The sequence below is a fragment of the Gastrolobium bilobum genome, unplaced genomic scaffold, assembly GCF_033153095.1.
Source record: "Gastrolobium bilobum isolate Gb01-03AN ecotype WA unplaced genomic scaffold, APGP_CSIRO_Gbil_v1 utg500, whole genome shotgun sequence".
NCBI lineage: Eukaryota > Viridiplantae > Streptophyta > Magnoliopsida > Fabales > Fabaceae > Gastrolobium > Gastrolobium bilobum.
In genome coordinates, this window is record NW_026896335.1 from 1,424,692 (window position 1) to 1,439,873 (window position 15,182).

General features: G+C 38.4%; 1 protein-coding gene across 2 annotated transcripts; it reads left to right on the forward strand.

Annotated features, from left to right (window-relative positions):
- Positions 1 to 2,258: 2,258 nt before the first annotated feature.
- Positions 2,259 to 9,854, forward strand: LOC133299026 (protein TIME FOR COFFEE). Of its 2 annotated transcripts, none has more exons than XM_061498416.1 (12): positions 2,259 to 2,621; positions 2,705 to 3,064; positions 3,173 to 3,336; positions 3,422 to 3,716; positions 3,907 to 4,309; positions 4,399 to 4,459; positions 4,548 to 4,646; positions 4,729 to 4,981; positions 5,091 to 5,157; positions 5,264 to 5,330; positions 5,440 to 5,805; positions 5,925 to 9,854. In XM_061498416.1, exons 1-12 carry the CDS (start codon positions 2,498 to 2,500, stop codon positions 8,220 to 8,222), a joined length of 4,557 nt encoding a protein of 1,518 aa, XP_061354400.1. In that variant the 5' UTR covers positions 2,259 to 2,497; the 3' UTR covers positions 8,223 to 9,854. The 2 variants fall into 2 exon arrangements, with proteins under 2 accessions (XP_061354400.1, XP_061354398.1); XM_061498414.1 differs by having other exon boundaries at positions 3,419 to 3,716; positions 5,925 to 9,853.
- The last annotated feature ends 5,328 nt before the right edge of the window (positions 9,855 to 15,182 follow it).

The following is a 15,182-nucleotide window of genomic DNA, read 5'->3' on the forward strand; positions in this document are numbered from 1 at the left end:
TTTTTTAATTTTCTCATTAATTAATAATTACTATTTTCGTTATCTATTTCATAATCTTTTTTATGCATTTTCAATTTTAATTTCATAGCTTTTAATGATAATATTTTTTAAATTTGAAAGGATATTATGATCATATATCTATATAAATTTGTAAGTAATATTTTTGTATATTATAGAGAGAACTCTTTAAATCAATTCATGTCATTTTCAATTTTCGTTTTAAATATTTTCAATTTTAAAATTCACTATGCATATATTCTTCATCTATTTATTTTATTTTAATATACATTTTTAAAATTATCTTAAAATGCTCATGTTAATTACCAATTATAATAATAGTTATGAAAACTCTATCACCCTGTACATATTGAATTACTTTCATCTATTTATCATTTTTTTACAATGTTTAATGAAATTAAATATATGAGGATAAATATATAGCTTTTTTATTTTCCATTTTTGACACACTCTCTCCTATAAGGGCGATTTCCAAGCTGAAATTCAAATTTGTTCTTTTTAGCCGTGAAAAAGTGAAATGAGTTTAGACTTGTGAAAATAGCTTTGCCTTTTTCTAGTTGAAGGAAAGGAAGCTTGGGAAAGCAACCTAGTCAGTGAAGCTATCTTCCCCTTACATACAATATAAATTCACGAATATATTTACCTAATCCCTGGATTTGTGGGAATTTTTTTTAGTGGATTACTATTTGTTAAAATGTTAAAAAGGGAATTTTTATTTTCTATTTTCTTTTATAATTATTTTTAAATCCTATTTTTTTTTTCCATTTTAATAAAAATGTAAAGCTGTTACACCGAAAGATTTCTTCGATTTGTGAACAAAAGTGGAGAGGTTGTAGCCAATCACAAGATCCGAGCTCATTAATGAGAATGACCACGGCAACAACCACCACCTGTATGACTCTTTTTTTGACACGTTAGAAAAACGACAGTGCCACGCTGTTCATTAACTAAAATCAGGACCGGCGCGTGATGTGAAAAAAGAGAGTCGCGTTTGCGTTAGGTTTAGCATTATTTCCCTTTTTAACTGCGTTGTAAATTTTGACCGCAGATGCCTCATCTTTTTTGGAGAACATCTCTAAGTATTAGAGTATTATTTAGCGCCGGGTATAAAATAGTTTAAAATAAAATTCAAATTATGTATTCTTATAATTATAATATTAAATTTTTGTTCCTCTTTTAAAAAATATGTCAATTGATGTATTATGTTTTTATAAGTGGAATGTAGATACGATGATAGCATATTAGATTTTTTTTCATATATTTTCATTCAGTTTTTATGAGTGGGGTCCACGTACACGTCAGCAAAGCTCACATATTGCCAATGTGACAATAAAAAATTTAAAAAATAATAATCAGGGCCCACACACTGGTAAATTCAATGACCGCCTTGCTTCGTCTATCATTAGGACCGTGAGATTAGAAGCCTTAAACGGCAGCGATTCGGGCTCGGTGATCGACGCATCCGAGCCTCTTGGCTCGGTGCCAGATCGGACTGTCTTTCGTTGGAATCTGCTTGTTTTTAAGTGAGTGGCAGAGCCACGTCGGATCTAATCCCACGATGGACAAAGGTTGTTTTACTGAAAGCGGGAAGATCTGGTCCCTAGATTAGAAAATGAATGTTTTTATTGTTTATTCCTTGCGTGGGCCCAATGCCCCAATACCATAGTCTTTTTGATAAAATAATAATTAAAAACTGAAAAATAAAATAAATAAAGAGAAAACGGGAAACCAAAAAAATGAATTTGACTAGTTGGAACGATATTTTCTGCGGTCACCTAGATTCCATGTGTTGTGATTGTTGTGTTTGTTTAAAAGAAGGTCAGGGTAACCGGCTATATCCGGTCACAGTAACTCCTTTGGAAATTTGAAGAGCTTATTGCTCAAGCATTGCTGTCAGTTCCAATGGAATTAGATTATAAACTGTTCCCTTTTCTTCAGTCCTTAATTAATTATTAGTTACCAAACATAAAAAAAGATTTATACTCATAGAATAAATATGGTACCAAGTCAGTAGCGAGTAAACATGGAAGCTTGGGAAGAAAGAAAGAAGCGACACGTGGGGGTGAACGGGGAAAAAGGTTAGAAAGGAGACGGTGCGGATGTTGCCATGTTGGCACGGAAGAAGCAGAACCGTTGGATATATGCGGAGGGAGGGGACGGTAGAGATTTAATGATGGAATTAAGTGAGTGAATCGTAACCGCACAAGAGGATTTGGAGTGGGTTTATAGCGGAAAGAAGATGAGATTGGAGCACAAAAAGAGGGAGAGAGGAGTGGAGCAGCAGCGTGAGCGTGAACAAGAGAAGAATAGATAAACGAAAATTCTGTTGTGATGTTGAAAGCATCAAATAGGTCTGGGAATTTGGTTGTGAATGAATCAGTGTACTTGCGGTGATTATGGTTGGGTTTCGTTGTCACTGATATGAGAGAAGAGATAGAGATAGATCTTGTGGGTGCAGCAGCTGATTTGGTGGCGTGGAATGGACAGGAATAGAGAAGGTAGGAGAAGCACTATGGCTGCAAATGGTTTGGCTAGAAGAAGACACAGGACTAACAACAACAACAACAGCCACAGCCACAGCCACAGCCACAGAGATTCACCAGGTTCGAAATTCTCTCACTCTCTCTTAAGTCTCAGATCTAAAACCATCTCAGAAACTTTGATGATGGTGGTTTTTGTTTTGCAGAGGAAGACGGAGCGGTGGAGCTGCATGAGACGGCGAGGCTAAGAGATCGAGGAGGTAACGGGAAGAAGGATCGAGATCGACTGGGGCGGAGTAAGAGGAGGAGGGGTGGTGACAGGGTGATGCATAGCAGAGAAGAAGGCGGAGAAGATACTTCAGAGGATAGTATTAACGATGAACCAGAAGACGACGACGACGACGACAGAGGCGCTGCCTCCGTTAGAATGCTTTCTCTCGGCCCTAACCCGTCGCTGCATCGGAAGAGCTTTCCACCGCCGGCCAAAGTTTTTAGACCAGCGCCGCCTACTTGGAAGACCGCCGATGAGATGATCGGGGTGTCGGTTCCCAGAAAGGCTCGCTCAGGTACGGTTCCCAAACGGACTCACTCAATTGGCTCAGTCTGTGTTCTAAAAAATTGAAGATTTTCTTTTAACTTGTTCTTCTTCCTTTGTTTGTCTCTTCTCTCTTCAGCCTCCACGAAGAGGTCGCACGAATTCTGGACTTCCCCTCCTGCAATAGCAGCCGACCAAATTCGTCGTCAGCCTTCCACTTCGCCGGTGAGAACGACCATGCCTTCGGTGGCGTTGTCTCCGGCGTCGCCATCGTCGTCGAATGCTTCAGTGAGGAAAAAGATAGTGAGTTGTCGCTGGTTGTCACTCTGTTGTGTTGTGTTTTTGATGGCTAGTTACTAACAAGTAATGTCTTGTGTTGCTGTAGAAGACCAATGGACCCAAGTTCAGACCCCCCAAATCCTCATCCAAGTCATCTTCTGCAGCTCAAGACGAGATCGAGATAGAGATCGCAGAAGTGTTGTACGGCATGATGAGACAGCCTCAAGGGCCGTCTAAGCAAGAAATCATGGCCAACAGCGATTCTCGTGAAGGACATAAATCTTCCAATGATGCCAAGTCAAGGATATCTTCACCGATCTCAAATTCACAATCCGCACAGCCTCTCTCGTCATCGCTTCCACCTCAAAATTCCAGCTCTTCTGTTATTTCCTTGTCTGTTGTTGGTGGGTTCTCTGAGCTTTGATAGTTCAATCAGTTTTCTCTTTCTTCTAACTTTTTTTGTTCGTGGGAAATCCGTGCCAGCAATTTTTTTTTTAATTTTTTATCATCTCTTGTTTTCTCAGCATCCAAAAGCGTTTGAATTTGTTTCGAGCTTCAAGGATTAAACTGACGTATTTTACTTTTCGATTCTAGCTCCGAAGAGGAAAAAACCACGGCCGGTGAAGTGCGACGACGAAAATCCGACGATTTTCAGCGTTCGTAGTAGCTCCATTCCATCAACTGCGAAGGCCGAAAGCGATCAGCCTTCAAAAGTGGAAACTTGCTCGCAGAATTTTCATAAAATCTCAGAATCTGGACCTGAAAATGGCGGTGTATCATACGATTTGGTCAATTCTCAAGGCGCTCTAGCATCGTCCGAACCGCAGCCGGAGTCAATTAAGTTGGAAAGCAACGTTTCGTCGGATTCTAAGCCGTTGACGGAGGAATCGGAGAAGCAAGATGTGGGATTGAGTAAGGAGGTGCCCCAGTCACCGAAGAAGGAATCTCCTGTGGTCAAATTAGATCATGATCGCGAGGATGTGAAATCGACTAAAGCGTGAGCATTATGAGCTCAAGTCTTGTTTTTGTGGGTTCTGTTTGAATGGGAATCCTGATCTTGCTTTGTTCATTTTCTTGGTTCTACAGGAATACAACTTTGTCTGAGAGTGAAAACCAGCGAGAAGAGAAGTTCCAGATAGATCTGATGGTGCTTATCTTTTTCTTGCTTTTTCAACTTCTCTCTCTTTCCTCTCTCTATCATTTTTTTTATTATTTTTTTCTGGTTGGTTTTTCAGGCGCTGCCGCCTCCTCCACTGAGATCTTCTCCCGAAAGAAATGTGGAGATTACTTTTGTGGCTGGAGATCCTAAACCTTTGGTAATAGACCCTGAAATGGTAAGTGGGCCATGGCGTGCATCTGTAGCCCTTTCTTCGTTGCTGGCTGATAAGTACTTAAATATCTGTGCCTGGTTTACAGGAAGTTAAGCCTGTGACGAAGGAAGATGATAAATCGCTGAGAATGAGTAAGGAAGAGGTTGCAGCCGTGGAAATGGACAAAGCTGAGTCTCATAAACCGGACATCATGCGGAAGGAAAGAGGTACCGTCTTGCAGCTTGATGTGGAGAAGGCTAATAGGGTGGATACTAGTGGAAATGGCAGCTTAGTTAACAAGAGGCAACATCAAAACAACATCCAGAGGCAGCAGCAACAGCCTAACCCAGAGAAAAATGGTTTGTTCAATTTGAAGTTGAAAAATGAAAATACTTGTTCTATTTGCTTTCTTTCTCCATCTTTTAATGATAACGGTGGCTTATGTCGTTTTTTTTTTCCTTCTTACAGTTTTATCCAATTCCGTGCCTCTTCCATTGTCTGTTCCCAGCTGGCCTGGCGGGCTTCCTCCCATGGGGTATGGCTGGATTAATTCTTATCCGTTGTCTGTTCTTTTGGGTATTTGTAGTATTTAGTGGGAATGCTGCTTTTCTCTTGGGGTATGACTCTTTTCCCATTAGCAGATATATGACATCTCTGCAAGGAGTAGTATCCATGGATGGGACTACAGTGACTTCTGCAGCTATACCGGTATATGTTCATTTTAGTTTATTCTCTTGAAACTTGCTGATTTTAAATAAAAAAAAAGTTCATTACGTTTCGTCCCCCTTGAATTCATTATTAATAAAAACTTTTACAGCCACCCCATCTACTTTCTAATCAGCCTCGGCCCAAAAAGTGTGCAACCCATTACTACATTGCTCGCAATATATTATATCACCAGCAAATTGCGAGGATGAATCCATTCTGGCCAGCAGCAGCAGGTTCTGCAGCTTTGTACGGGGCAAAGCCCTGTAATCTTAATGTTGTGCCCTCCACTGAATTGCATGCTAATGTTCCCAGCAGGGCTCCAAACCCTACTCTAGACAAAGATCACGGTCTTGGCATGTTTCCAGGTCATGTTGGGAAGGATAAAGGCTCTCAGCCTACTAACTTGGATAGTTCTCAAAGAAAGCAAATCTTGCTTCAGCAAGCCTTGCCTTCCGGAGCACCTAATAATATATTGGTATGTTTTTTGTTTTATTTCCTGGTAATATTATGAGCAAGCTTTGTTTTTGGTATGCATTCCGTTTTTCTTTTTGAAATTTATACTTTTGTTAATTAATGCTCTGTCATAAATTTCAGCATGGTCCTGCATTCATCTTTCCACTGAACCAGCAGCAAGCTGCTGCTGCCTCTGTTCGACCGGGATCTGCTAAGTGTTTGCCTGGCACAAACAGTGGAGGATCAGCATCTGCTTCTAATTCAGCTCCGCTCAATGCTTCGGGTACAGGGGTGGCTGCTGCACCACCAATGAGCTTTAGCTATCCAAATATGCCCGGCAATGAAACTCAATACTTGGCCATTTTGCCTAATAATGCTTACCCATTTCCAATACCAGCACACGTTGGTGGTCCACCTGCATACAGAGGAGCCCATGCACAGGCATTGCCATTCTTCAATGGGTCATTCTATTCTTCTCAAATGCTCCATCCTTCACAGATTCCGCAGCAGCAACTTCCTCCTCAATCACAGCAGAGCCATCAAAACACCAGTATTTCTACTGGATCCTCCTCTTCCCAAAAGCATGCACAGAATCAACAAAAGCCTAATGGTAGTGGCTCCAATGGTGGTGGTAGTGGTGTTGTTGGAGGCATGCAAGGCTTTCATGTCAATAAGAGTCAACCATCGCAGCTTCTACAGTTGCAGCAGCAACAGCAGAGGCAGCAACTGCAGAATCATAATGCTTCTCATCCAGCTCGCCAAATTGAATCCGAAATGGGTGGTGAAGGTAGTCCCTCTACTGCGGATAGTCGTCTCACTCGCACTACCATGAGTATTTATGGACAAAATTTTGCAATGCCAGTGCAGACGCCAAACTTTGCTTTGATGACACCTGCATCAATTAATGGTACTGGTTCTAATGGTAGTCATAGTGAAAAGACGCAAGCTCAACAGCACCCTGGTCCAAAGGCTACAGCTGAAATGTCTCAAGCATTTGCCATGTCATTTGCGTCCGTCAATGGTGCAACTGCCGCCCCTGGCCTTGACCTCTCATCTATTGCACAGAGTCACCATAACTATCAGATAATGGCCGGTGCACAAGCTGCCAATTCTCAGCAGAAGAAGAATTATTGTGTCCCTGAAGAAGGGAAAGCTGTGTCTGATTCTTCTAACCCAGAAGAAGATAGAAAATCCACGGGAGGGAAAATCCCAGCTACAGTCGGGCAATCTATTGCATTCTCAAGGCCAGATGTGTCTGATCCTCCAGTAACTGCATTAACTGGCAACAATGTCATTGATAGCTCTGCACGAACACTCGGCCTTGGTTCTGCTTCTTCTCGGACTGCTGCTCCTGTCATGCCTGCTGGCATCAACACCAGTTCAGCAAGTTCTCAGCAACATCTGCAACGAAATCAGCAGCAATATATTCAGCTTCAGAAACAGCATCAATTTGCAGTTGCAGCTGCTCGAAGTAAGACACCATCAACAAGCAATGGCAGTGTCTACTCTGATCATCTTCCTTCTACATCATCAATGCCCCCCAAGTTTTCTAATGCTGTATCTGTTTTTCCTCAAAACCTTGTACAAAGCAGCACCACAGTTGCTCAGTCACCTCAATGGAAGAACACTGTAAGGGCAACCACTTCGCAGTCTTCCCCATCTATGACTTCACCACCACCACCATCAGTCAAAAGTCTTCCTCAGCAGCAGGCTCGTACCCAGCAAGCCCACACTCAAATATCTTTTGCAGCTAATCCGAAATCATCCACTGTACAAGTGCAACCTTCAAGTTCTCCGTCTCCTCCAGTTATGGCTGGCTCGCCCACAACCTCATCGATGTCCAAAAATGCTGGTAGTCCAAGGACAACATCAACGTCAACCAATATTAAGACGAGTCAAACGTCCTTAGCCTCTCAGCAAGCCAAGAACTCTCAGGCTGTGCCAAGTCGTAAATCCTCGCCTGTTGGTGGTCGGAATGTGCCATCAATCCTCAGTGGTCCTCAGCTAACTCCATCTTCCAGTACTGGGGCTAAACCTCAAATGCAACAACAGCAGCAGCAGCAACAAATATCAAAGCAAACATTACAACAGGCCCAGCTGGTCTTCTCAAATCCTTATATACATCCTCAAATTTCACAATCTAATTGCTCTCCCTCTTCTACTTCTGCTGCAAGTGGGTATTATGTTCAAAGGCGCGGCCCCGAGCAAATGCAACGACAGAGCTCTTCTAGCACTTCTCCCTCTAATGGTGCCACTGCGAACAATACAAAAAGTGGTGGCTTACCTATGCCGGGTCTTCTGCATCCAGCACAGTTTGCTACAATGCCACCATCTGGAAATCACCATCAGTTTGTTCCTGCCGGTTTTACTTATGTTCATACTGTTCCCTCTGCGGTTCAAGTGAAGCCAGCAGAACAAAAACAACCTGCGGGTGAGTAGAATGTCCCTTGTTTTCCTTACGTTGCACCCTGTGCCCATGGTAAGCAAAGGTGAATTAGATGGGACTTTTGAAGTGAAAGATGGTGTCTTGCGAATGTGAGGAGACTGTTGATGCCATTCATGTTTGGCGCCAAGATGCAAACTTTGAGTAGAACACGGCCAATGGAGATAAATGAATTCAGATTCCGCAATTTTTGATGGGAAATCAGCCAAACCTATGCAATGTGCCTCTGAAGTGTGTAGTAAATCATTTGTACACTTGTGTTTATAATCTGACAAAGGTTGATCTTGAAGTCTAATCCAATTCGATTGGTTTTTATTTCCGGAAGAGGTGGTTGGTTTTTATTTTATTTTATTTTTTCTGGGGAGGGGGGCGGGCTGGTGGTGGATGCTTTTGAACACACTTCCTTGTTGGCAGGAAATGGAAGGATTAAAGGTGGTGGAGGAAAGGGCAGGCAAGAACCACCTTTCCTTCTTTTGGGGATGTAATGGAGTTTACGTTAGTGTTCTCTTCGTTACTTGCTATCTTTAATTTTAATTTTGTCTTCTAGTCTAGAAGGCAGTAAACATCTTTTTGACGTATCTATGCTGGGGAGGATGAGGATGTACGTGTATGGCAGCTCAATTTTTTTAATTCAAGATTGTGTCCCTCTTTTATTGATGGTGTTGTTATGAAGCTACTCTTTTTTTTTCTTCAAGTTAGAATGAAATTGGGTGGGCAGTGACAAGTGGGTTGCAAATTGCTATCTCTGAATGTGAGTGTAAAGTAATAGCAAAGAATAGGAAGATGCCTTTTGAGAAGTGGAGACTGGCATGCTTTTTGGCTGTGGCAAGTGAAAAATCAATCTGTAACAAAAAGAAAAAAGCTAAGGTAGATAAATAGTTGATAGTTCCAGGATATTCAAAATCTTCGAGGGCTCTCATCTCAGGAATCTTCGGTCTGATTGGTTGGTTATGTGCGAGGGTGTGTGGTCCGGATTTTGTGGTACCTCTGATTTATGCAACTTTGATTTCAAAGATAGTTTAACAGCATCACTGTTGCTCTTTGACAAAATAGTTTTGCTGAAAAGTGATTCTCTTTATTGTCAGTATCATACACGTGTCTGATAACTAAATAAATATAATAAATATCATGACTTCATCTTTTGAATGATTATATTGATTATTATTGTCCTGTGCATTTAAATATCATATTAAATGATTAAATAATGTTGTTCTATGCTGGTACTCGACAGTCTTTATCATATAGGTGAAATTTATATTCAAAGTTTGCCCTTGATGTGGGCCCCCCTGAAACAGCACTTTGGCCCACTTATGAAATCAGAGCGGTTAGACCTTTCGGAAGCCAGCACAAAGCAGCAACACGTTGTGGGTCTTTTGCCAATACTCCCTTGTGAATTGGGATGATGCGAAAAATTTGCTGTTGTCTCACGCAAACACAATGCACGTGTTATTAAAATGTTTCATACTCGGCTATTTGCACCAGAGCTCAACTCTTCTGCCTCAACAAGCCTGCCATAGCCCTTTTTAGCTTTTCTTCCTTCAGTTTCTTCGTGTCATGAGCGAAAACTCGCATGAAAGGCGTAGAAAGGGGAACAATATTGTAAAATTGGCTGTCAAAATTTTGTAGTATATATACGGGGAAAATGTTAATCCTTTTAAATGACACAACTTATAACATTTCATTTCATTATATGAGAGGTGAGATCCACACTTTTATTTATTTTTGTCAACTCTCCTCATTTATCTATGTCTTTCTCTCTCTTAAAATGATACAATTTTACATCCTTTAAAATGACACACACTTTACCCTATATATATATAGGGGAATTGTTTTCTTAGAAGAGAGAGGAAAGAGAATATAGGAGAGAAAAAAAATATAAGTGGGTCCCATCTCTTTATATGTGTGTGTAGAAAAATTATTTTATCTTATGTTACATAAGAAAAACAATTCCTCTATATATATATATATATATATATATATATATATATATATATATGGGATAGGATATTGTGACACCCAAGTTATGTTACACCCATGTGACACCCAGTCAATCTCACCGTTAGATCGCTTATGTTGATCCAACGGTTATATTTATTTCCATCTTTGTATGGTCATGATTTCCCAAATTTAAAGTGAAAGCATTAAATATGGAAAATCATAACCATACAAAGGTAGAAATAAATATAAAATATTAAATTTGAGAAATCATGACCATACAAAGACGGAAATAAATATAACCGTTGGATCAACATAAGCGATCTAACGGTGAGATTGACTGGGTGTCACATGGGTGTAACATAACTTGGGTGTCACAATATCCTATCCCTATATATATATTGTAAAACTGGCTGTCAAAATATTGTCGTATATATATAGAAAGCTGTATCAAATTACTAAAAAATTTGATACTAAATTTTAGTTATTGATTTTTGTTAATCTTATGGTTTTAATTTATTGAAAATTATTAATTAATTAATAAATGTGATCCAATCAATTATAACCTTTTGATTGATAGAAATTAACTATCAAGATTTAGAGATGGGATATTGTTACTACCAATTAGTGTAATCATCAATATCACCACCACTTTATTTTACCATTAAATGAATCTAATGGTTATAATTTAACTTTAGAAAACCTTCTTTCTTCTCTCTATATTTAATATTTTATATTTATTTTTATCTTTGAATGATTATGATTCGTTATATTTATTGTAAAAATATTAAATATAAGAAATTATAACCATACAAAAGGTGAAAATAAATATAACCGTTGGATCAATATAATCAATTTAACGGTGAAATAAAGTGATAGTGATATTAATAGTAATACTAATTGGTAGTAACAATATCTTATCTCTAAGATTTAATGTTAAACTTTTTATTTTGATATCTTTTTTTGTGTGTAGGTTACAGGGAATAGAACACACAACCACACACTCACACACCCTATTACATACACCCACACCACTAGGCTAGCCCTAGTGGATCTTATTTTGATATCTTGTTCCATATATATATATATATATATATATATAGGGTTCGCTTTTTCTACCGTCAATGTAGATAAGTTATTTACATTGAGTCCAAAATGACGTCATTTTGAGACGAAAATCAAAGTATTTTTGTAATTATAATTTATTTCATGATTATAATAGTCTTTTTTATTATAATTTTTTAATTTTTAAACTCAAAATAATGTCGTTTTGAGAGCGAATTTAGATAACTTATCTATATTCACTGTAAAAACATTAAATCCACACACACACACACACACATATATATATATATATGTGTGCTTTAAAGTTTTTAAAATGAATATAGATAAGTTATCTACATTCGCTCTTAAAACAATGTCTTTTTGGGTTAAAAGATTAAAAAATTATAATGAGAAAGACTACTATGATCCTGAAATAAATTATAATTACAAAAATACTTTGATTTCCATAACAATGTCATTTTGGGTTCAATAAGTTATCTATGATAGTTGAAAAAATGATCGTGTATATATATATATATATATATATGAGAAAATCAAATCTTATGCTATAGGAACGAATTTGTTTTCTCCGGTAGTCCCTTCGAAAGTAGCGCCTCCCGTTTTTTTATTTTATTTTTTATTTTTTCTCATGTGGGACCCAACTAGCTGTGTCTGCAGGAAATAGAATGCATATAATGCAACATAAGAATTTCATTGCCCTATATATATATATATATAGGGTTCCTCATTTCTGCTGTCACTATTGATGAAAAAACTTGCAGCAAATATATTTACATAAGATAAGGAGCCAGATCTTGAAATAAAAAAAAAAATTTCCAAGATACGGAACTATGAAAATAAGTGTTGTTGTAAATTTTCTGATCTGCGGCAACAGGAGAGCTGTTAAAGCCATATATATATGGGATAAATGAGAATATGTTACTGGGACAAAATTGCTTGTCATGCAACACTATGGACAAGGCAAAGTCATTGAATAATGTGTATCTTCCTCTTTATTATTTTCCTTGTCTGTTTGCGTGGCAGGAAGAAAAATTTCTTGAAGCAACGGGACGAAATGAAAGCCCTCTATATATATATATATATATATATATATATATATATATATATATGTTATGATATATGTAAAGAACCTTAGGATACACCACCCCAAAAGCTAGCTCAAAGGGTGGGAGTGTCCAAGTGCAACTAATGTGAGACTATATATCTCAACAAGCGCCACTCACACGAGAGCCCATTGGGCTTGAAGAGTGGACAATGCAACAGGCCCTTGCACATACAACCAATGTGGGACTATATATCTCTACACGCCCCTAAACGAGAGCCCATTGGACTTGATGAGTGGACAATGCAACAGGCCCAGCCTACCTGTGCTAAGAAACGCCACAAGAGAAAGTGGGGGGGGGGGCGGCGAGGCTCTGATACCATGTAAAGAACCTTGGGATACACCACCCCAAAAACTAGCTCAAAATGTGAAAGTGCCCAAAACTTTGTAAACTTCACATTAACTGCACATACAACAACCAATGTGAGACTATATATCTCAAGAGTATACAAACCACTTCAAGTGCAAGAGATGTAGACAGAAAAGGGGGAACAACGTAGAGGAGTGAGAGTGACGTGGGTTTCTTTTTAAATATCCTTTTCCGTCCGCATAAAGAGAAACGATCTTCCTCCACCTCCTCAGCTGTTCTAAAATGGCAGGAAAGCATGTCTTTCTCTCTCTCTCTTCCTTATAAAAATATAATTATATTTATGGGAGTTTCAGTTTACAGTCTTTATTCAGTGAATCGTTTAATTCCCTTGTCTGTTTCTTTTTTGAGAGGCCAAAGTAATCAGATCCTCACTTGTTTCCCTCTCAATAAACGGAAAAAGACAATAATTTGTGTAGTCTCTTGCCTTCAAATGGGACCCATGAAAGGAATCAATTGATGGAATAAGCAGTCCCCACTCCCCACCCCTCACAATGTGAATGCTGATCAAAGCTAAACCTCAAGGTCGCCGCACCTAAAATCAACTTACTTATGACTTATGGCACCCTCCTGAGCCCACTCTGACTGCACCTCAAAGTTTTGTATCTATTCAATAATCATGATTGTTTATGGTTTGTTGAACATCGTAAGCAGTGTTGCTTCCTTTTGATAAGTGATCTCAGAGAGTCAAGCCACGTCACCTTTTTATTTTTCTTTCTCTTCTATTTACATTTTGAAATATTTGATATAAATCTCTAAATTGTTATAAATTTTAAAGCTTTCACACCTAAGCCTAAATGACTCTCCTCAAAGTATACCGTGCCCCAGTCTGTCTTCTAGGGTTATTTCTTTCTCTGGTAGATCTTTGGTATTGTTTTCCTTTTGCTTTCTTTTAATTTTATGCAACTCATACAATTTTTATAATAATTTCCATTATATCTGTTTCTAGTTTAAGTAAGACGAATTTTTTTTCAAAATATCCATTTTCACCTTGCCTATTTGAGTAACCCCAGATATGGGTAAAAGAGGAGACAGGAGGATTGTTAGATATTCCACTCTTTTTGACTGAAATTGGAAAGACTATGTTGTCGAAGTTATGATATCATTGCAGTTATTTGATGCACGTAATAAAGCTCAAAATGATTACCTTTTATTTTGCCTTTTGCCTCAGTGTTATGGTTACATATTTGGAGATAACTCTGTCTATTCTCCAATTCTTTATGTTTCTTCTGAAAGGTGAAATTTAATAGCCAGACTTATATTACTACAAAAGATTGTATCAACCTAGTTAAAATTTCATTATGCTACATTTTTTATTTTATTAAAAGAACTCACTTCTGGGTTTCAACGATACCCCAAAAGGCAATAAAAGCGTACCTAAAGGCATATTGTTAGTTTCTCGATCGTAGTTAGAACTACACTAGTATAGTTTTCAATAAACCCTTTGTTTGGTTAAGTTGTTTGTCTCTACTCAGTTTTTTGTTCATCCATGGTAATAGACATTCATTGCATCCTTCTCAAGGGAAGGTTAGGCGTCTAGAGAAGAATAAATATACCAACATGGCAACATGGGCGAAGAAAGTTTTTTTTTCCCTTTTCCTCTGTCATGATAGTTAAGAGAATAGATATATATATATATGTAGTAAGAAACAACTAAATTGCAGATATTGAACGGATGCTGAAAGATCAAGGCAAGATGTGGGCAACACCCCTCGGCCTCAATAATAAAGGTGTGAGGCCTAATTGGGGTAGTGGTGGGGGGTCTCTGCATTTAGAGACAAATTGCTGACAATGTAGATATATAGGCTTTGGTGCAAATTAAAAAAGTTATTCAGTAGGATAAGTAAACAATGGAATGGAGTAAAGCCTTGCCAACCATGTTTGAAAAGGACCAGCTATGACAATGAAAGCGAGGACAATTCATATATATCCTTTAATTACTTGAGAAAGTGAAACAATGCAAGCAGGTTCTTAAATGTCATATGTAGGTTGAACTTTCCAAATTGATAAGCCCGTCCAGTCATATGAGGCGAGTTTTAGGAGATGTGTTGATGGAAGCGTTAAAACAATCTTCAATGTTTGTATTGGCAGAACGAGTTTGCAAGAAATAAATCAGTCTTTGTTCTGCCTCTGGCAGAGATGTCTAACCAAAGGTTAGCTGGTTGATGTTGAATCTGATACTCTCTCTATATACCTATGGATTAAGTATCTTGAGGACAGCGAATCATGACACACGATACAACAGCCTTAGCAAAGAGGGGGTGGGTGTATGCGCTGTGTGATTGCATAAAATAGGGTTAAGAAAAGATCAGTCATTTATGTGATCTTTAGCTCTTATTTATAGAGTTTACCTTTGAGCTTTTGTCGTCTGGGCCTTCTATGGATATGGACCTTACTCAGGTTTATAACAGTGTTATTTCCTTCATGAGTTTTCAAAAAATCTGAATTATTGGGCACACACTTTATATTACAACCATACACGTGTCC